Raw genomic sequence first — 23313 nt, 5'->3', positions numbered from 1 at the left:
CCTCCTCTCTCCCTTCCCAGGCAGCTTTCAGTCCCTCCACCTGGCCTCTCAGGACTTCTTCCAAACCAGGTCTCAAAATGCCACTTGGTGTTCCTGCTCAGTTGTGGTATCAGCGATACTGCGGATCCAGGCCCTGGGCCAAGAAAGCAGCATGGCTCAGCTTCTGGTTCTGAAGCTGTGTCTTTGTCTCTGAAACTTCCAGAAGCCCATTCCTTCCAGGTAAGCCATCTTTTCCAGCCTTCCTTCTTAGGTTTGGGAGGGAGGGGACTGCAGTCTCTGATTTCAGTGTTGCCAATGTTTCTTAGAGGTATGGAAGAAACTTAGTTATTCTCCCAATTTACATTCCCTGGAGCCTGGCTCCAACTCCTTGGTATCAGCTCATGTGGATACTTTTACATCCCCATCTTTTCTTTTTTTAATTTGTTTTTAATTTTAAGTTCAGTCTCCATAGAGTCTCAAAAATTGCCAGTGCCAACCATATTTCATCATGGCAGGGTATTGAGAAAAGTTTTCAATTAGCAAGTGCCTCAGATAAACTTCACTGGCTATGAAATGGCCACTGCACAAAGCTATATCCCCTTATTCTAAAAAACCTGAGTTTCTGGTTGCCCCTGCTGGAGAGGCCTGCAGCTTGAGCCTGCTTACCCCTTTGTATTTCAACTTACATTCTAGGTAACTAGAATGACTATAGCCCAACTATACTTATTTGGTTACCCTTTTTATATTATAACTACCTTTGCTAGGTGTTTGGAGCCTGAACTCCTGTGCCATCTTGACCAGATGTCATCACTTAAATAATTGTTTTGCTCTCCTGTGGCTCCGGTATACATTTTGTAAGGCCCTCTTTACATAGTATGCACTCAAGCTAAACATAGTTCTGAGAAGTCTTGGTATTGCCAGTTATGAAATGACTTCACTGCATCATTTGCCTACTTTCAGTCTCATACAAGTATTAACTAGAGCACTGATGTATGAAATGTGGTATTCTGCATATACCCACATTATAGTTACTGTGATGGTTCAACTACCTTGTGATTCACCATGGCCCATAGGCTTTTTCTGCCAAAAATAGGCAGAGTGCCAATCATTCTCCAATTTGAACCTCTTACTTACAAAATTAATTAGCCTTCATGTGATTCTGTCCAGTATTTTATAAATACGGTACCCCATTAATGCAGGTTATTTTGACTTCTGTTTCTAGTATTTCTCGCATACAAACATATACACTAATATGCCACCAGTTATGGATTAAAACTGATTAAACAGAATGGTTCCCAGACTGACCTCTAAAAGGTTAAATGATGACTTATCCCACACTGGAACCATATCCTTGATAATGTCTCTGTGTTACCTTCCCACCATCTAACTGTGGTATCATGTGAGCTAACCTGTTTCCGCAGGCTGTTATTGATTACGTCATTCATAATGAAATCAATAGCATGAGAAAGTTAAGATTATGTCCCCTGCTTCCTCCAGATCTGTAAAATGTTCTTGAAAACAAATCAGGTTACACTGACACAATTCATTTTTCTATAAAGCTACCATGAATTTTTACTCAATGCCTTATGTTTGCTTGTAAATTAGTATTCTGGTGATGTATATTTTCACATAAACTTCCCTTACAATGTGACTGTATTTTATTGACTGCAAATTCTACACATATATTCACCTCGTCACCGTTTTGGTGGGAACAGATAAGTAATACAAGTATAAGGTTCAGAATTAAAGAGAAAGGAGTTGCATACCTTGTACTAGTCATTCAGGTACTGAGTTTTAAGAACAACATCAATAAATAGAAAATATATCTTTTAAAAAATCAACAATATGGGAATGGGATTAATAAGAGCAACAAAGGATTATAAGAACAGTTGTTCAGATACTTATGGGCTGACCGCTTAGCAAACATGCTCACAGAAGAGGTTTAAAAAGAGTTTTTAAGGCCGGGCACAGTGGCTCACGCCTGTAATCCCAGCACTTTGGGAGGCCGAGATGGGCGGATCACGAAGTGAGGAGATCGAGACCATCCTGGCTAACACGGTGAAACCCCGCCTCTACTAAAAATACAAAAAATTAGACAGGCGTTGTGGCGGACACCTGCAGTCCCAGCTACTCAGGAGGCTGAGGCAGGAGAATGGCGTGAACCCGGGAGGCAGAGCTTACAGTGAGCCGGGATCGCGCCACTGCACTCCAGCCTGGGGGACAGAGCGAGACTCCGTCTCAAAAAAAAAAAAGTTTTTAAAAGAACATCTGAACTAGAGATTGCCTCCTGGTTCTCAATGATTATCATGTCCTTTAGTCTTGCTTTCTTCATCAAAATAAACGGCCTAAGCATACAATGATCTGGAAAGTAGCAATCAGAAATCTGTGCTCAATAGTCCCTGAGACCCCACTCTCCATCCCTGGCTTCTGAATGTGGCTCCTTGTATGACTCAACCACCAGAGAGGTTATGACATTCTTCATGCTTAGCTGTTCATGGTTTCTGAAACCACGGTTATTCATCATTGCTGAGAAACTGAACCAGAACAACCACCTAAGGGAGATCCTTTTTTCACCATCACATTGTCAGGGGTAGCCCGCCCAATCAGCCGGGGTCCAGTTCTCCTATAAGTCTTTGGTAACAGTATCCCAGACATACGCCAGCTTGCCCCACTAACATTCTACCTGTTTTGTTTCCATTCTCTCAGGATTCAGAAATATGACATACACATCTCCTAAGAACGACTTTATATCCATACAGTAGAATATTATTCAGTCTTAAAAGGAAATGAAATCCTGGCCGGGCACGGTGGCTTATGCCTATAATCCCAATACTTTGGGAGGCCAAGGCAGATGGGTCACCTGTGGTCAGGAGTTCGAGACCAGCCTGGGCAACATGGTGAAACCCTGTCTCTACTAAAAATACAAAAAGTAGCTGGGCATGGTAGCAGATGCCGGTAATCCCAGCTACTAGGGAGGCTGAGGCAGGAGAATCACTTGAATTTGGGAGGCAGAGGTTGCAGTGAGCCAAGATCGGACCACTGCATTCCACCCCGGGTGACAGAGCAAGACTTCGTCTCAAAAAAAAAAAAAGAAAAGAAATTCTGATACATGCTGAAGGTGGAAGAACCCGTAAGACATTACACTAAGTGAATAAGCAGACAGAAGATGACAAATATCATATGATCCCATATATATGAGGTACCTAGAATAATCAAATTCATAGACAAAAAGTAAACAGTAGCCAGGAGCTAGGAGAAGGGAAGAATGAGGAGTTACTGTTTAATGGGTGCAGGTTTTCAGCACAGGATGAAAAAGTTCTGAAGATGCGTAGATAGCAGTATCAGTTGCTCAACAATGTGAATGTACTTAGTGCCATTGACCTGTACACTTAAAAATGGTTAAGATGGTAAATTTTAGGTATATTTTACTATAATGATTTGACCTGAGCAGCTCAGTCCTTCTATTCTGCCAGAAGGTGGTGATGTTTTCTTAGCCCCTGCTGTCTGCTTCAATGTCAGGCAAAAGCAATTTTGAAGAGACAGTTTTCTGGATACCTCTGGGACCTCAGGGCCTTTGAACTTGTGCTTCAGAAGACCATTCTGCCTGGGATGGTCTTCTTTCTTATACTCATGTAGCTTGCTCCCTCAACTGCCTGAAGTCTTTACTTAAATGATACTTTTTTTTTTTTTAAGCACGAGACTAATGATGAGAGTTTAAGATAAGTTTGTTGGGCAGGCAGGGCTCTCAAGCCAAATAACTCTACACACACATACACACACACACACACAAACGCTGCTTTTTAGTTTATAAAATATTTTATGGAAATTGTCTGATTCAAATTGTCTAAATCATGTTCCTGAACTAATATTCCATGCACAATGCCAAGATATTCAAGTGTTAAAGCTGAGTAATTAAAAAAAAAAAAAAAAAAAAACCAAAATGGGTAACTGTGGTCTTTTCCCTAATTTGAGGTGAAGAGAAAGTGCCAACAGATGAAAAATAAATATATTCACATTACCGAATACAGAAAACAAGCATATGACCATCTTGAGAGATGCAGAAAAATCTTTGGACAAAATTAAACAACCATTCATGATAAAAACCTCTCAGCTAAGTAGGAAACTGATGGTTTCCTCAACCTGATAAGGAACATCTATGAAAAATCTATAGCTATCATTATACTTAAGTGTGAAAGACTGACCACTTTACCCCTAAAATTGGAAACAAGGTAAGGATATCTGTCCTTACTACATCTACTCAACATTTTAGGATATCCTAGCCCATTCAGTAAGGCGAGAAAATAAAAGAAAGGCATACAGACTAGAAAGGATAAGATAAAACTATTTGTAGATGGCATTTATGTATATTGATAATCCTAAGGTACTTACAAAAAATCTACTGGAATTAATAAATGAATTTAGTTAAGATCACAGGTCAATTTTTAAAACCACATTGCTATATATAGCAACAAAATTCAGAAATGAAGGAAAATATATCATTTCCAATAGACTCAAAAACATAAAATAAGAATAAATTTGTATAAATATTTATAAAATGTCAATGCTAAAAGCTACAAAACACTGCCAAAAAAACCTAAAGACCTTAATAGAGATATGCCATGTTCATGGATAAGAAGATTAATATTATTAACATGTCAATCCTCCCCGGATTAGTTGATTCAATGTAGTTCTGATCAAAATCCAACCAGGCCTTTTTCTTTTTTAAAGATATTCACAAGCTGATGCTAAAATGTATATGAAAATACAAAGGGTTAGAATAGCCAATAACAAAGTTGGATGACTTACACTACCTGATTTCAAGACTTATAAATTATAGAACTCAAGACAATGAGCTTAAGAGTTCAAACCAGTCCACTTGATTTATAAGAAAGTACCAATGCAATTCAATGGAGGGAAGGAAAGTCTTTTCAACACACTGTGCTGGACTAACTGGATAACCGTATGAAAAAAAAAGGACCTTAACTCCACACCATTAACAGAAATTAACTCAGGAGAGATCACAAGCGTAGCTATAAAAGGTAAGACTCTACAAGGAAAACAAAGGAGAATATGTTTGCAACCTTGGAGAAAAGAATTCTCAAGCAAAACACAAAAAGCACCAAATAGAAAAAAAATTGATAAAGTGAACTCATTAAAATTAGATTCTTCTGTTCATCATAAGAAAATGAAAAGGCAATTACAGACTGGGAGAAAATGCTTACAACACATCTATCTAACAAAAGACTTGTGCCCAGACTACCAGACCACATATATAAAGAGTGCCTACAAATGAATAGCAAAAAGTCAAACTACTCAAACAAAAATGGGCAAAATACTTAAAAAGACACTCCAAAAAGAATATGTACAAATGGCCAATAGCAAACAAAAAGGTACTCAACATCATTAGTTATCAGGATAAAGCTAATTAAAATGACAATGACATACAATTTCACATCCATCAGAATGACTAAAATCAGAAAGACCAAGAATACCAAATATTGGAAAAGATGTAGAGTAACGAGAACTCCCATATGCTGCTGTTTGAGGTGTAAAATGGTGTATCCCCTTGGAAAATAGTGTGGCATTTCAACATACGCTTATCCTATGATCCAGTACTTCTACTACTAGATATTTACCTAGGAGTAATTAAAACAGGTCGGCCAAGTGCAGATGCTCACGCCTATAATCCCAACACTTTGGAAGGCCAAGGTGGGCGGATCACTTGAGGTCAGGAGTTCGAGATCAACCTGGTTGACATGGTGAAACCACGTCTCTCCTAAAAATACAAAAATTAGCTGGGCATGGTGGCGTGCACCTGTAATCCCAGCTACTTAGGAGGCTGAGGCAGGGGAATCACTGGAGCCTGGGAGGTGGAGGTTGCAGTGAGCCGAGAATGCGCCACTGCACTCCAGCCTGGGTGACAGAGTGAGACTCCATCTCAAAAACATAACAAAACATGTCCACAAGACTTGTATAAGGTTCAGCAAGTACTTACTAGATATGAGATTTAAAACACAAACCGTAAAAGAAATCAACAACTTAGGCTTCATCAAAATTTAAAACTTTTTTTTTCTTTAAAAGGCACCATTAGGGAAAAAGTCATGGGTCTTCGGAAAATATTTTCAAACTATGTATTTGTTTTTTATTTTTTTATTTTTTGAGACAGAGTTTCATTCTCTCTCCCAAGCTGGAGTGCAGTGGTGCGATCCTGGCTCACTGCAACCTCCGCCTCCCAGGTTCAAGTAATTCTTGTGCCTCAGCCTCCTGAGTAGCTGGGATTACAGGTGCATGCCACCGCGCCCAGCTAATTTTTGTATTTTTAGTAGAGGCGGGGTTTCGCCATATTGGCCAGGCTGATCTTGAACTCCTGATCTCAGGTGATCTGCTGGCCTTGGCCTCCCAAAGTGCTGAGATTACAGGTGTGAGCCACTGCACCCAGCCCCAAACCATATATTTGATAAAGAATTTGCATCCAGATATATATCTTAAAATTCTTGAACCTCAATAAGAGGATGGTGAGAAATAATCCAGTTTTAAAATGGGGCAAAAGATGTAACTAGACGTGTCATCAAAGATGATATAGATCTATATTGATATCAATATAGATCAAATATCCAATAAAAAAGAAGACATATAAGTAACTAATAAGCACATGAAAAGGAACTCAACAGCATTAGTCATTAGGGAAATGCAAATTAAAACTGCAAATGAGACACCATTATATACCCTTTGGAATATCTATAATAAGAACGATTAACAATTTCAAATGTTGGCAAGAATGTAGAGAATCCTCATACACTGTTAGTGGGACTCTAACATTGCACAGCCGCTTTTGGAAAATAGTTTGGCAGTTTCTTAAAAAGATAAACATAAACTTACCACATGACTCCGCAATTATACCCCTACAAATCTACTCAAGAGAAATACAAATAAGGTCCATACTAACACTTGTAGATAGCAACATTACCTCGTTTATAGCAACATTATTCATAATAGCCAAGCCCTGGGAACAATTCAAATGTTCATCAACTGGTGAGTGGATAAATAAAATGCGGTACATTTATAAAACTGTATGCTACTCAGCAATACAAAGGAACAAGCTACTGATACATGCTGCAACATGGATGAACCTCAAAAATGTTGTGCTAAGTGAGAGATGCCTGACACATAAACATAAAACTACATATCCCAAGATTCCTCTTATTTGAAATTTCCCAGACAAGGCAAGAGACAGAAAGAAGTTCAATGGCTATCTGGGGCTACAGGTGGGAACTGATTGTATACTGGCAGAGAGAAATTTGGGAGTGACAAAAAGTCTAAAACTGGATTATGGTGATGGCTGCACAAACCTATAAATTACTAAAAACCATAGAATTGTACATAATGAGTGGGTTTTATGGCATATAAATTATACCTCAATAAAGTTGTTTTTTAAAAAAGACTTGTACAAGAATATTCATAGCAGCTTTTTTTTTTAACAATTTTTTTTTTTGAGACAGGGTCTTACTGTGTCACCCAGGCTGGAGTGCGTTCTCACTTAGAATAATGGCCTTCATGGGCATGGTGGCTCACGCCTGTAATCCCAGCACTTTGGGAGGCCAAGGCGGGTGGATCATCTGAGGTCAGGAGTTCGAGACCAGCCTGGCCAACGTGGTGAAACCCTGTCTCTACAAAAATTACCTGGACATGATGGCTGATGCCTGCAATCCCAGCTACTCGGGAGGCTGAGGTGGGAGAATCGCTTGAACCTGGGAGGTGGAGGTTGCAGTGAGCCGACATTGGGCCACTGCATTCCAGCTTGGGTGACTGAGCAAGACTTCATCTCAAAAAAAAAAAAAAAAAAGAATAATGTCCTTCAGTTCCATCCAAGTTGCTGCAAAAGACATTATTTTGTTCTTTTTATAGCTGAGCAGTATTCCATGGTGTGTTGTGTATGTGTATATGTGATGTGTATATACATATATCACATATTCTTTATCCACTCATTGGTTGATGGACACTTAGGTTGATTCCATATCTTTGCAATTGTGAATTGTGCTATGATAACCATATGCATGCAGGTGTCTTTTTGATATCGTCATAATGATAAATTTTAATCAAAGTATAGCAACTATGTTAAAATTCTAACATAAAATGAATTGTTTATAAAATGTTAAATTTTTTTAAATTTATAAAAAAACAAAGTAAAACAAAATAAAAAGGAAATATACCCAAATGTCAATGCCTTCAGATCCTTGGATTGTGGGTCATAAAAGACTTTTCCCTTTAAACCTTTCAGAATACAGTAAAGTTGAAGGCAGGCAGGATCAGGAGGCAAGGGCAGCAATGGAAAGTAGCAGAGGCCATAGGAAGAAGAGAAAACCTTGCGGTGAGCAGGAGAGTGCAGGCTTGGGGCCCATCCGCTGGGGATGCGGTGAGGGTGTGGCGGGTACAGACTACACACTGGAACACCTGGCTGGAGTGCAGGAGAAGGACGAAGGGTTAGGTGAAGGTAGGATGGACTCTGAAGCTTTGGGTCTGCACCTGGGGCAGGAGGGAGAATCCAAAGCCTACTGCCTCTCTTCCTCCCACCGCCCCCTGCTGAAGGGGACCAGGCAAGGGCTGTCGACAGGGGAGACCTCTGCCCTGCTGCTTGGAGGGGAATCACTGGCCCTCCATTCAGCTTCCCTGGACACCATGGATGCTTTCAGCTTCCCAGGAACACCTTAGCTATCAATCTCTAAAGTGCTTCCTCCTCAGAATTACTTAAGGGCATAAAGAATAAGAACTCATGTTACCTCTCTGATAAAGTAAAATGAAGGCCATTCCATGTTCTCATTTCTGGCCTGAACCTGGGTTCACTTCTGTACCTCCTCTCCTGAAACAGGCAGCCAAAGGCAATCGAAACAAATGTAAACAAACAGAAACCTGCATTGCTAGTTTAAAGATCAAACCAGATAGCCCTTTTAGGAACTATAAAATATTAAATAAACATTAGTTAACAGCATCTATATTACTTTTCCAAGTTAAAAAGTAAGCCTCTCAATGTATCTGTTCTATGATTTTACTACTAAGGGGCAAGTCAGGCATTGTACTTTGCTGTGTCTGTGTCAGGATTTCATAAAATGTTGTTAGCCCCTCACAACATTCCTATTAGATATGCTTATCCCCAGGTGACAGAAGAGGCACTGGCTGCCCAGAAGACCTGGCCTTAAACCCCTGCCAGGCGGTGGCATAGCTGAGGCTGGGACTCCTGTGTCCCAGCTAACACTAGCCCGCTCTCTCATAAGGGGTTGGAGTTTGTATCCACATGAATGCTAGGGGATTCCAACTCCTTTCCACAGTCAGTGGAGATTTTAATCCCCGAACAACAAAGCCAAAGCCCTGGCTCAAAGTCACAAGTTGTGGCCCAGTTCTCATCAATTCCAAAGCTGCTGCTGCACCAAACACCCTGTTAGCATTTGTCATGGAGAACATTTCCCTAAGGCCATGTGGCAACCCAGATGGGCAGCCCATGGCTCACTCCACGAACAGAGGTCAGAGCTCAGATGCATTTCTTCCCTGTGGTCTTTCTTCTAACATTATGTGGGGGAAATTCTCCCCAGTAAAAGTGAAAGTAAAGGAAGCAGGGCTCTAACAACAACAATAATAATAGCTAACTCACAATCCATCCTACTCCATGCCAGGCACTGTTACAAGCACTTGACATGCCACTGAATCCTCACCGCCCTATGATGTAGGTATTATTATTACTTCTAGCTTACACAGGGGAAACTGAGGTACAAAGAGGTTTTAAAAAATGAGTCAAGGTCACACAGGTGGTGGAAGAACCAGAAATGAAACCCAGGGATCTGGCTGAGTCCATACTCAAGACTGCTCGGCCTCTCCCTGTTTGCTCTGGCTAATAACCAATTAACCCACTCTTCCTTGACAAGGGGGTTAATCATCACCTGAGGGAGCACACAGCCACAAACCTGAATCGCAGAGTTCTCCAGAAAGGATCCCATCAAGCAGCTGGTCTGGCATTCACAAAACATGTCAGCCTCTGAACTCACTTCTTTTTTTTTCTTTCTTTTTTTATTTATTATTTTTTTTGAGACAGAATCTCGCTCTGTCGCCCAGGCTAGAGTGCAGTGGCGTGATCTCGGCTCACTGCAACCTCCATCTCCTGGTTCAAGCGAGTCTCCTCCCGAGTAGCTGGGACTACAGGCGAGTGCCACCACCCCTGGCTAATTGTTTTTTTTTTTTGTTTTGTTTTTTTTTGTATTTTTAGTAGAGACAGGGTTTCACCGTGTTAGCCAGGATGGTCTCGATTTCCTGACCTCACGATCCACCCACCTCGGCCTCCCAAAGTGCTGGGATTACAGGTGTGAGCCACCATGCCCGGCCTGAACTCACTTCTTTTGGCCAAAACAAGCTGTTCCACTTGGAGCCCTTGTTTATTCCATGTCCGTTTACACACACACCTAGACTGACAACTCGAGTGACAAAGGCCCACAACAGCACCTGACATTTCCTGAAAGCCACCCAACAAGGTTCACTTTTGTGCCATTTCCTCTTTTCATTCTCCTCCACGGCACATGTACACGGGAAGAAAATGCAGAACTCAGGGGAAGGAAACAAAGATCTAAAGAGAAACTTCAACTGTCATGAAACTCCAGCTATTCACAGAAGCGAGAATGTTTGCCCCATGACCCTTAACTGAAAGTTTCAAGGCAAGGAAATTAAGCCACCCTTGGACTTGCATCACAGAAACCCCTTAAGGCTGGACTATGCGGGTGCCTCAGCTCCTCATCCCTGCAGAGCTTTCTTGGGGGGCTGTGCCTAAGCAGTGTATAGAAGTGGACTTGTCATCAGCAGGAGAGTGGTGGGCAGAGAAGGACGGGGGAGAGGGGCCCTTTGCAAGTCCTAGGAACCCCTCAGAGTGGCTGGAGTCCAGCTCAGAGCAGCTACAGTGAGCTGATGCACAACCTCAGGATCCACATGGGTCCCCTGCTTAAAGGGGAAGGGTTAAAGGCCTTTTTGGTGCCCCATCCCTGCAGGACACCCTGGGGAACCGCCAAGGTGCACAAGACCCATCTGCCTACTCACAAAGACCCAATGGTGTGGGAGTTTGGAGCCATTCCTTTTCCCTACTGAGGCCTGCCCACACCTACTCCATTCTTGTCAAACTGCAGGGGGTAGCGAACAAGTTCCTTGTAAGTGAGAAAATAGGCAGCATGGGAGAAAAATGACAACGCGGCTTGTATTTGTCTGACAGAGAAGCACTGAGACTCAACACAAGACTCTCATTTCCTCAAAGGAATATGCTCTTTCCCATTTTTCTTTTCTCTTTTTTTTTTTTTTTGAGATGGAGTTTCGCTCTTCTTCCCCAGGCTGGAGTGCAATGGCGTGATCTCGGCTCACCACAACCTCCGCCCCCTGAGTTCAAGTGATTCTCCAGCCTCAGTCTCCCAAGTAGCTGGGATTACAGGCATACACCACCACGCCAGGCTAATTTTGTATTTTTAGTAGAGACGAGGTTTCTCCATGTTGGTCAGGCTGGTTTCGAACTCCCAACCTCAGGTGATCCCCGCACCTTGGCCTCCCAAAATGTCTTTCCCATTTTTCTTGCAACAAGAGCCTCTCAACCTATATTTTGTTATTCCATTTGGGGTAGAGACACATACATAGAAAGATCTCTTACCGTTAAAAAAAAAAAAAAAAAAAGTACAATCTCAGGGCTGGGGACTATTTTAGGGATTGCTGGGGGCTGAGGGGACTGGAATGTACTACCCTTCCCTAAAGAGGCAGCTGCTCTAGTATTGCCGTTGGGAATCGTTAGGGCAGAATATTTGACATTTCCCAATTTTCAACGCTGACTCAGTGTTTTTTTTTAAGCTCTATGCTGGCCCGACAGAACATCTGTTGGTCAGATGTGACCCATGCCCCCCGCCTGTCACCAGGACAGTAGGGTGTGATAAGAAGATAGTTTGCCTAGACTACCCAATTCTTGGGCGTGTTGCTCTGCTTCCTGCTAAAGGTAGTGTGAAACTGCCAGAAATAACGCAGACTGTCAAATCTGACAGAGCTGAGTTTGAATCTAGCTGCAAGACCTCAGGCAAAAACTATTAACCTCTAGCTACAACTTCCATTTGCAAAATGGACTGATAATACCCAACCTAGAGACATTTGTCAGAATTAAAAACGTGTGTGGGCCAGGCATGGTGGATCACACCTTAATCCCAGCATTTTGGGAGGCCGAGGCGGGTGGATCACCTGAGGTCGAGAGTTCCGAGACCAGCCTGGCCAACATGGTAAAACCTTGTCTCTACTAAATATACAAAAATTAGCCAGGCATGGTGTCTGGCACCTGTAATCCCAGCTACGTGGAAGGCTGAGGCAGGAGAACTGCTTGAACCCAGGAGGCAGAGGTTGCAGTGAGCTGAGATCACACCATTGCACTCCAGCCTGGGCAACAAAGCAAAAACTCTGTCTCAAAACAAAACAAAACAAAAAACAAAAATGTGTGTGAATGTCTGTAATCCCAGCACTTTGGGAGGCTGAGGCGGGCAGATCACGAGGTCAGGAGATCGAGACCATCCTGGCTAACATGGCGAAACCCCGTCTCTACTAAAAATATAAAAAATTAGCTGGGCGTGGTGGCGGGCACCTGTAGTCCCAGCTACTGGGGAGGCTGAGGCAGGAGAATGGCATGAACCCGGGAGGCAGAGCTTGCAGTGAGCTGAGATCGCACCATTGCACTCCAGCCTGGGTGGCAGAGCGAGACTCCATCTCAAAAAAAAAAAAAAAGTGTGTGAAGACTACCAGAAGACTACCATGAATTCTTTTTTTTTTTTTTTTTTAAGAGAGAGAGTCTTGCCCTATCGTCCAGGCTGGTGTGCAATGGTGCAAACATAGCTTACTGCAGCCTAGAACTGCTGGGCTCAAGCCACCCTCCCCACCTCAGCCACCACCACACTGGCCAATTTTATTATTATTAATTTATTTATTTATTTATTTTTTTTGTAGAGATGGGGGCCTCGCTATGTTGCCCAGGCTGGTCTTGAACTCTTGGCCTCAAGCAAACCTTCCTCCCCTCAGCCTCCCAAAGAGCTGGGATTACAGATGTGAGCCACCACACCCAGCCCATGAACTCTTTTCTTTGGCCAATGAACTCTTGATAAATGTTAAATTTCCTTCCCTGTCTCCCTAAAGATGTGATTTAAAGCAAGCTTCTTTAGATTTCTTTCTTTCTTTCTTTCTTTTTTTGAGGCAGTATCTTGCTCTGTCACCCAGGCTGGAGTACAGTGGTATGATCACGGCTCACTGCAGCCTCAACCTCCCAGGCTCAAGCAATCCTCCCACCTCAACCTCCTGAGTAGCTGGGACTACAGGCGTGCACCACCATACCTGGCTAATTTTTATTTATTTATCTTTATTTTTTGTGGAGTCAAGGTCTCACTATGTTGCGCAGGCTGATTTCCTTATATTTCAATGTTCCCATCTGTTAAAAACCAAAATTACCCTCTATCACCACTGCTTCGCCTCACAGGATGGGATGAGGTGATGTAGATGAAAGCGAAGTGTTTATGAATCTAGGAGAATACTGTTGACTAGATTGCCAACACCCTTTCCTATCATTTCTAGCCCAACAAGGGAGCAATTTGCTTTTCTAATGCGTTCATACCCTTAATAATGTGAATCAGGGCGAAATGGTGTCACATTTGTGGTAAGTCCTTAAAATGGCTATTAGCAATCAACTCTCCAGAGTCAAAATCTACCACTCTCCTACAGAGGAGAGTAAACATTAGTTTGGTCACTAAAGGGCCTGGCAAGTTTCTTTTCTCTTTCCATGCTCTTTTAGGGAACTAGAGAGGAAACTGAGGTATAAAATAAAGTTACGTGACAGTTGCATACTTCTTTCATTCATACCAAGAAAACAGAGCCACAAACCAAACAATTTCACTTCATTTAAGAACCATCATGAATTCACTGTGGTATTTCCCCCCACTGTAAGGAGATTTTTGTTGGTTGTCTCATTATTTTCCCATCACAGCAGTGAAATTAGGACATGCTTCAGCATTCCTCAACCCAATCTTAAAACATCTTTACGGCCGGACGCGGTGGCTCACGCCTGTAATCCCAGCACTTTGGGAGGCTGAGGCAGGCAGATCACGAGGTCAAGAGATGGAGACCACGGTGAAACCCCGTCTCTACTAAAAATTAGCCCGGCGCGGTGGCCGGCGCCTGTAGTCCCAGCTACTCGGGAGACTGAGGCAGGAGAATGGCGTGAACCCGGGAGGTGGAGCTTGCAGTGAGCTGAGATCACGCCACTGCACTCCAGCCTGGGTGGCAGAGCGAGACTCCGTCTCAAAAAAAAAAAAAAAAAATCTTTACATCCTTTAGACTAGTGAATCTACACGAGCAAGGTCTACGCCGGGGAGATTCACCGAACACTTCAACTTTTAACTGTCCCAGATCTCATATCTTTGACTTGTTTTATCTTTAAATCAAAAGGCATTACATTCAGTTATACTGAAGCTACTAAAAAATGGGGATTTACCTTTCGGAAATATACCTCCCCTTCCTCCCTCTACTAACTTCAACAGCTCCCTCTCAGAATCACTATTCCAAAGTACTGACCAAGCATGACAGAATGAGTAGGAATTACAGGCTAAATCTGGAGAAAAGAAATCTGGAGCAAGCCTGATGAAGATATAGCTATTACTCCTTCCTTACCCTCTTTCAAGCATGGTTCTTAAAAAAAATGTGTTAACACCATGCAGAACTTTTAGGAGTCAGTGCTTTGCTAAATATTTACATGTCATGATCGCTGAAGCAAACAAGATAAAGATGAAATAGGCAACACAATGCACAGCTAAGCTCTCTCTCAAGCAATAAGCAGCCCTCTACTCATCTTGTGCTTTGTTTTCATCATGTACACTTTTTACTGATGCATGCAATGCTTTCAGAAGTGTACATAAATCCTAAGTGCATACCGACACGTGTGTTCACTACTGCAAACTCTGTTTTTTGATGAACACAACTTGGAAGGGATTTGGGCAATTAGGAAAAACTGCTAACACGTTTTATACAATCCGCCCGACCGGAGGCAATCAACCCCCAGGCTTGCTAATGCCCTTTGTGTAAAAAAAGCTGACCTAGCCTCCACCTGCATCAACTTGATCCGCTCAGCTTTGTCACACTCAGCAAACACCCTCTGCCTTCTGAGCAAAATAAATCGGCACCTCCAGTAGGGAGAAAAAAACTTTTTATGACCGAGTCTGGAGAAGCAGTCTTGACACCCAATTTACAAAGAACGAGCGTCTGTGGAAGACCTTGCATCTAGACTCAGCTGCAGTGCCAAACCTACCTTATGCAAAAAAGCTCCACAAGTGGTGGTGTTCTGTTTAAAGGAAAATGCCAAACACACACAAATACTGAAACAATAGCATAAGGACTTCCATAACCATCATCCAGCTTCAACTATTTTTATTTTTGTTTTACTTTAAGTTCTGGGATACAGGTGCTGAATGTGCAGGTTTGTTAATAGGTATACATGTGCCATGGTGGTTTGCTGCACCTATCAACCCGTCATCTAGGTTTTAAGCCCTGCATGCATTAGGTATGTGTCCTAGTGCTTTCCCTCCCCTTTCCCCCCACCCTCCGACAGGCCCCCGTGCCTGAAGTTCCCCTGCCTGTGTCCATGTGTTCTTTCCAGCTTCAACTATTAACAATCCATGAACAATCTCCTCTCAACTTGTTCCCCTCCCTTCTCTGCTAGCATCTAAAACTGAATAATTCTGAAGCAAATCCCAAAGCTGGATTTCAACTTCAGTCTGTGTCTCTACAGGGATTTTAAAAACCTTAATCAGGATACCGTTACCAAAAGTAACTAAACAGAACTATTATGATTTCCTTGATACCATCAAATAATCAGTAGAAATGTCCTTCATCGTCTCCTTATTTATTTATTTATTTTGAGACGGAGTCTCGCTCTGCCTCCCAGGCTGGAGTGCAGTGGCGCCATCTCGGCTTACTGCAACCTCCGCCTCCCGGGTTCAAGCGATTCTCCTACCTCAGCCTTCCCGAGTAGCTGGGATTACAGGCGCGCGCCACCACACCCAGCTAATTTTTGTATTTTTAGTAGAGAAGGGTTTCACCATGTTGGCCAGGCTGGTATCGAACTCCTGACCTCAGGTGATCCACCCACCTCGGCCTCCCAAAGTGCTGGGATTACAGGTGTGAGCCACCGCACTCGGGCATCATCTCCATTTTAAAAAACATTCATCAAATCACGATCCAACCAACGTCTACACCTTGTATTGCCACCGAATTTCTCTTAAATCGTTTTGAAACTGCACACAGGTCCTCCTCCCTGCAATTCGCATAGCAACCAAGCTGATCCTCACTGACAATTTCCAAATAACTATAATAACTCTATTCTGGAGATATCACAAGTGCCGGTCTTAGAGCTTGTCAAATGTATACATATATGTTTATATTTATATATAAATGCACAAAAGCACACAAGAAACCATTTCACTCGAAGCAATAACAATCCTGAGAGCTAAACACTCGTTCATGTCTTTTGTGATGCTTCTCGGTGGGGGTTATCTCTGGGATTTAAGCGACACTTCCCCTTACCGGAGACATTTGCGCAAGTGTAGGACGAAGCGAGAGCGGTTCCTTCCAGCCGAACCTGCCTCCGGAGGCCCGGTCCGTGCGTTCGCCTCCGGACTGCAGGGGGCGGCCCTGCCACCACCTCGAGGCCACCTGCGCAGGTGAGAAAAGGAGTTTCAGTCTCTGGGTTCCTGGGGGTGGTCGCAGGTAATCTAGAGGGAATTTTGAGCCAGCCAGGATGGTCATCCAGGAACCTACCCGGACGCAACGGCCTCGGAAAACAAATAGCCGGGCAAGGCCCTGGGGCTTAATCCCAGTGGCGGGCGCGGGCGGGGGCGCCGTCCCCAACGCTCGAGGCCAGGGGAAGGGACGCAAAGTCGGCCCCAATGAATGCACGCACGCGCGCGCGCGCGTGTGTGTGTGAGACTATTCACCTCTGGGCGCCAGGAAAGAGCGAAGAGTTGCATACACCCATTTCTATAACCTTGCTGGGTTTGTCATGTTTAAAAAGCATCTCCCCCTGGAGAGAGGGTGGCGAGTCTCTGGGTGCGGGACACGCCCATTCCCCGGACCCCCTGCCCTCAAACCCACGACAGACCCCAGTTGCTAAGGCTCCGCGGTAATCCCCATCCCGAAGCAGGAAGGCTCGGGCGTCCGGGCTCCACTCCTGGATCTCTTAAGTAGCAGAGAACCCCCAGCCCCTGAGTTCCTGCAAAGGAAATTCCTTCCCCTCCCAGACGCGCTGAGCGCCCGGCCAGGGAGGCCGGGAGCGGCGCGGGGACCGTTCGCCGCCCCGAGGCTGGGACGCCGGTGGCGACAGCGCCGGGCACCCTCCACCTGCGCCCGCACTCACCCGAGGATCGATGGCTGTCGGCTCCGCAAGGTTGAGGCCCCGACACCTGCAGCGCCCGTGCCCAGGTGACCGCCCGAGGGAGGGGCGAGGGCCCAGCTCGCCCGCCTGGTCCCGCCCCGCCCCGCGCGCTCCCGGGAGGGGCAGGGGAGCACGGCCCCGGGACCCCGCGGCGACCCTGCTGTGGCTCAGCCGGCTCCAGACCAGGAAATGCGGGCGTCAGAGCCGGGCAACCTTTGAGCACGCACGTCCCGTCCGGGCCCAACGAAACAAGGGCCGGAGGGCGCCGCCTGCCGGCGGGACGGAAAGATATCACAGAGACCGTCACCCCTCGCCGGCTAGGAGAGGGCTGAGTTGAGGCTGGCAGAGGGACGCAGCCAGGGGTGCGCAGTGCGGGAGCCGCTGGGGGCTCAGTGAGACCCCCTTCCTCGTGCCACATCTTGAGGACCCAGCCCCTGTCCTAGGAGCTCCCCATCTCTCCAGCAGGTGGGCGAGCGGGGGCCACCGGGTCAGGGCCTCTCCTTCCCTTACCTCTGCAAATTTAAACTTGGCAGTTGTCTCCAGATAAGAGTTTACACAGGGTGGCCAGGCGGTGGCTCATGCCTGTAATCCTAGCACTTTGGGAGGTCAAGGTGGGCGGATCACTTGAGGTCAGGAGTTTGAGACCAGCCTGGCCAACATGGTCCACGTTGGTCCCCATGTCTACTAAAAATACAAAAATTAGCCGGGCTTGGTGGCACGCACCTGTAATCCCAGCTATTCGGGAAGCTGAGGCACGAGAATCGCTTGAACCCAGGAGGCGGAGGTTGCAGTGAGCTAAGACCGCACCATTGCACTCCAGCCTGGGCAGCAACAGCAAGACTCCGTATCAAAAAAAAAAAAAAAAAAAGAGTATACACAGGGTGACAGAACTTCTTGAAACTTGTATGCTTCTAAGCAACCGCCTGCAGTGTACTGTGAATTCAGATTTTTAAATAAAAATCTGCAAATATTAAATAGCCCATATATTGCATTGCCTTTTTTGTGTCAACAGTGCTAATTTGTTGTCATTCAACAAATATTTGTTGAGCACCTACGACTTGCCGGTCATTTAAACATTTAAAATATCGAACAATTAGGCCAGCGCAGTGGCTCAAGCCTGTAATCCCAGCACTTTGGGAGGCCGAGGCGGGTGGATCACTTGAGGTCACGAGTTCGAGACCAGCCTGGCCAACATGGTGAAACCCTGCCTCTACTAAAAATACAAAAATTAGTTGGGCGTGATGGCACATGCCTGTAGTCCCAGCTACTTGGGAGGCTGAGGCAGGAGAATGACTTGAACCCAGGAGGCAGAGGTTGCAGTGAACCAAGATCACGCCATTACACTCCAGCCTGGGCAACAGAGACAGACTTCATCTGAAACAAATAAAATAAAATAAAATATTGCACAATTTCTTCCTTCTCCTCTTCACGCAGAGCCTTGAACAAGGGGAGTGTCCTGAGCCTCTCAACCTCTCTGAGTGTCATAGCAGTTAGAGATTAGAGATGACCATGTCCATACACGTTTGTATCTCTCCACAATGTCAGTCTTTTTTTTTTTTATGCTATTTCAATCACAAAATCCAGGAGCTACATTCCCAAGGAGGCAATTCTCCTTAGTCCTTCCCATTCACTCTGTAGTCAAAGCACATAGGTTCAAGCCACTCCATAAGTCAGTAAATATTGCAAACCATACATACTAGTATACTTAATCACTATATGAATGTTGTAGATTAAACATTCCACAACAAAGTAATATTTAACATCAAGAGGAAAAAGAGACAGGAGAAAGGGTTAATGAACCAGTCCAAAGGGAGGGAAGAAGACAAAGGGAGTCCTGGTCTGGGCCTGGTGGTCTTGCCAGGAAGAGTCTTTGATGTGGCAGAGCTTTCGGTGGCAAATTCTGAGGTCTTATCACGAGTGACTGCAAGACGGTGTTAGTGAAGACAGCCAAGCTGAAGGCTTCGCTCTTTTACAGTCAGAGGGTCCTCTGGTGAGAACTTATAGTGGATGAGTGTGCTTGTTTGTGTTCTTTTTTAAAATTTGTTCATCAAGCAAAACATCTTATCCTTGTTAGCAAAGTGTCCATGAAATATAAAATGGAGGGTTTTTCTAAGATGGAATTAGTTACGTCAAGGGTGGTTTATACACTGAGAGTCTGGACTAGCCTTGCAAGGAACTCAGTAATTGCCCAAGGGTGCAAGAAGAACCCTGATAGAATTAAGTGTGGGTTGCTAGGGAGACTGAGGAGCAGCTTCACCTGGCCTGGAGTGGCAGAGAGAACTTCCTGGAGAAGTGCAGAGGCCAACTGAATCACAGAGGAGTACTGGGTTCAACGGGATGTGAGGTGCTTCCGCCAAGATTCCAACGTGTGCAAAGTGGGAAGTGGAAAGCCAGGCAGAGAGTGCATGTTCTAATAAGGGAATGGCAAGTGGGTCAGAAGACCTGAGAGGGAGAGGATGGAAGTTGAGTTAGAGCAGAGGGCATGGGGGCCAAATCATACTCATAACAAAAATAACCATCATCTAGGGAGTGGATAGTATAGAACAGGAGCTGGACATACATAACTTCAAACGAGCCTCACGCCAACCCTGCAAGGTAGGGTTATTACTCTCCTTTATAGAAGAGGAAAATGAGAGCCGGGCACAGTGGCTCACATCTGTAATCCCAGCACTTTGGGAGGCTGAGGTGGGCAGACTGCCTGAGGTCAGAAGTTCGAGACCAGCCTGGCCAACATGGTGAAACCCCGTCTCTACTAAAAATACAAAAATTAGCCAGGCATGGTGGCAGGTGCCTGTAATCCCAGCTACTCAGGAGGCTGAGGCAGGAGAATCACTTGAACCTGGGAAGCGGAGGTTGCAGTGAGCTGAGATCGCACCATTGCGCTCCAGCCTGGGCGACAAGAGCGAGACATTGTCTCAAAAAAAAAAAAAAGAAGAGGTAAATGAGACCCAGGAAGGAGAGACATATTGCTAGTGACAAGGCTGGGATAGGGTAGCTCTGAGCAGCCAGGCTGCCCTGTCAATGCCTCTCTCCAGGCGGATCTGGGAGGCTGGATTTATCTTCAAATACTTTCAGCATCCCCAAGTGCCTGCCACTCTCCCACCATTTCCTAAGCCCATGTCAACAACTGTCCTGAAGTCTCTCTGTCTAGAGATGATGTGTACATGGGTCCGCATACCAGACTCCTCCTGAGGGGAACTCTGTCTCAGGGGCTGGTGGAGGAACTGTGGCCGACAGAGACCTTGGTTGCTCCCCACTGTCCATTCTTTCCTTCTTCTGTAATAAAGTCATGTGCTGCAATGACGTTCTGGTTAACAATGGACCACGTCTACAACAGTGGCCTCACAAGGTTAGAATGGAGCTGACAAATTCCTGTCACGTAGTGATATCTTGATGATACTGACCCTGTGTAGGCCTGCATCTTTGTTTTTAAGAAAAAAAGTTTAAAAGGTAAATAAATGCATTTTCAAAATGGGAAAAATAAGCTTATAGAATTAGAAGAAAATATTTTTGTACAGCTGAAATGTATTTGTGTTTTAAGGCGTATTATTACAAAAGAGTCAAAAAGTTAAAAAAAATTTAAAGTTTACAAAGTAAAAAAGTTACAGTAAGCCAAGATTAACTTATTATTAGTGTAGCCTAAATGTAGTGTTTATAAAGTCTGCGGTAGTGGACAGTAATATCCTAGGCCTTTTCATTCACTCACCCACAGCAACTTCCAGCCCTCCAAGCTCCATTCATGGTAAGTGCTCTATACGGGTATACCGTTTTTATCTTTTATGTTGTATTTTTACTGTGCCTCTTCTATGTTTAGAGATATAAATTCTTACCGTTGTCTACAGTATTCAGTACAGTTGCCTACAGTATTCAGTACAGTCACATGCTGTGGAAGTTTGTAGCCTAGAAGCAATAGGCTATACCATATAACTTAGGTGTGTAGTAGGCTATACCATCTAAGTTTGTGTAAGTACACTCCATGTTCACAAAATGAAATTGCCTAAAGATGCATTTCTCAGAATGTATTCCCTGTCATTAAGGGGCTGTAATAGAACTGAAGCTAAGCCCAGAGCTTCGTGGAACAAAGACTATCTTTCCCTGCCTCCTTGTAGCAAAATGCATCAACAGTGGTGCCCAGAGCTCCTAGAAATCCAGAGTCCAGTGGTACTTCCGAGGCGGCTTCTCCTCTCCCGACATCCCTGATCCGTCAGTTCTTTACGGGGCACTGCTAACTGCCTCCTCAAATCCATTCTCGCCTTCTTAACTTCTAAGAGAACCCAGATTTTGTTCAGGGAGGCAATGTGCCAAGCTAAGATGCCCACTTTCGCAGAGGTCATGGCAGGGGTGGTCACATGACATGGTTCTGGCCAATGAGATGTAGGAGGAAATGGTCCCGTGACACAATTCTGGCCATTGAGATATAGGAGGACGTCAGCTGGCAGGTCCTGGGAAGGTTTTTGCTTTCCTGTTGCAGGTACTACCCCTTTTCTCAGCCTCCTGTTTCCTTCCTGCTTTGAGGTTGCTGTGAGGTTGCCTTGAGGCTGGAGGTGGAGCAGTAGTCTTAGACTCTGGGACAGCCCACAATAAAGGTGGAGCCGCACCCACCTAGCTGTGCCTAGCTCCAGATGTCTTACTACATGAGAAAAGCAACCCCCTTACTTGTTTAAGGTCAGGGTTTGTTCCATGGAATTGAATATAATCCCACTAGATATACTATTCTTCCCAAAGAAAAGCCTTGTCACCTAAAACTAAAATCCTAAGCCCCCCACCAACTGAAAAGAACCTCTCTTGGCCAAGGGGACCCCAGAAAAGCCTTAAACTGAGTTCCTGGCCATGACAAGATGGGAGGTCAACCACATCTCATTATACCCCTCCCTTTTATGGTTTAGACACAACTGACCAGCATTAATGTTAAAATAGAGATCATAAGGCTGACAGAATAGACTCTGTGGCAATAAGATACCACATTATAAACAGGACATAGGCCTGTGTTCTAACTATATTATGTGAAAGGAAAATATCTTGAGGCCCCCAAATCACTAAGCTAAAGGGAAAAGTCAAGCTGGGAACTGCTTAGGGCAAACCTGCCTCCCATTCTATTCAAAGTCACCGATTAGTCATTGGCTAGTATAAATGAAAGAGCCTAATCAGAGGCTAATCAGAAACTCAAAAGAATGCAATCATTTGTTTCTTCTCTACCTATGACCAGGAAGCCTCCTCTTTCTCAGGTATCTGTGTGAAGAGACCACCAAACAGGCTTGTGTGAGCGACAAGCCTGTTTATTTACCTGGGTGCAGGCGGGCTGAGTCCGAAAAAGGAGTCAGCAAAGGGTGGTGGATTATCATTAGTTCTTACAGGTTTTGGGATAGGCGGTGGAGTTAGGAGCAATGTTTTGCGGGCAGGGGGTGGATCTCACAAAGTACATTCTCAAGGGTGGGGAGAATTACAAATAGCCTTCCTAAGGGTGGGGGAGATTACAAAGTACATTGATCAGTCAGGTTGGGGCAGCAATAAATCACAATGGTGGAATGTCATCAGTTAAGGCTATTTTCACTTCTTTCGTGGATCTTCAGTTGCTTAAGGCCGTCTGGATGTATACGTGCAGGTCACTGGGGATATGACGGCTTAGCTTGGGCTCAGAGGCCTGACATCCTCCCTGCTTCAAGTTGTCCTCCCGTTCCAGACCGAGCCAATGTTCATCTTACATGTGTTGACTGATGTCGTCTCATGTCTCCCTAAAATGTATAAAACCAAACGGTGCTCTGACCCCCTAGGGCACATGTGGTGAGGACCTCCTGAGTCTGGGTCGTAGGCAGGCATGCATCCTCAGTCTTGGCAAAATGAACTTTCTAAATTAACTGAGACCTGTCTCGGATTTTTGG

The 23313-nt window shown here is 44.6% G+C and overlaps 1 protein-coding gene and 1 pseudogene across 7 annotated transcripts in view; both read right to left on the bottom strand.

Moving 5' to 3' along the window:
* Nucleotides 1–17926, bottom strand: part of GPR160 (G protein-coupled receptor 160) — an 80867-nt gene extending 62941 nt beyond the window's left edge. Inside the window, exons 1-3 of one of the 7 annotated variants that reach the window (XR_010155063.1) lie at nt 17417–17923; nt 16588–16716; nt 7660–7801 (exon numbers count right to left, since the gene is read on the bottom strand). Coding sequence is in view for 3 of the 7 variants with exons in the window: in XM_063805258.1 (XP_063661328.1) it covers nt 110–300; nt 16588–16716; nt 17417–17852 (756 nt within the window). In the remaining 4 variants the exon portion in view is untranslated. Of the gene's footprint in view, nt 1–11; nt 301–7659; nt 7802–8739; nt 8837–16587; nt 16717–17416 lie in introns of those variants that run through there. The other 6 variants (XM_063805258.1, XM_063805259.1, XR_010155065.1 and 3 more) reach the window with 6 other exon arrangements.
* Nucleotides 443–571, bottom strand: LOC112208700 (U4 spliceosomal RNA; annotated as a pseudogene).
* Nucleotides 17927–23313: the final 5387 nt, after the last annotated feature.

Source organism: Pan troglodytes, chromosome 2 (genome assembly GCF_028858775.2).
Source record: "Pan troglodytes isolate AG18354 chromosome 2, NHGRI_mPanTro3-v2.0_pri, whole genome shotgun sequence".
Taxonomy (NCBI): domain Eukaryota; kingdom Metazoa; phylum Chordata; class Mammalia; order Primates; family Hominidae; genus Pan; species Pan troglodytes.
This window is presented reverse-complemented; position numbering and strand designations above follow the sequence as displayed.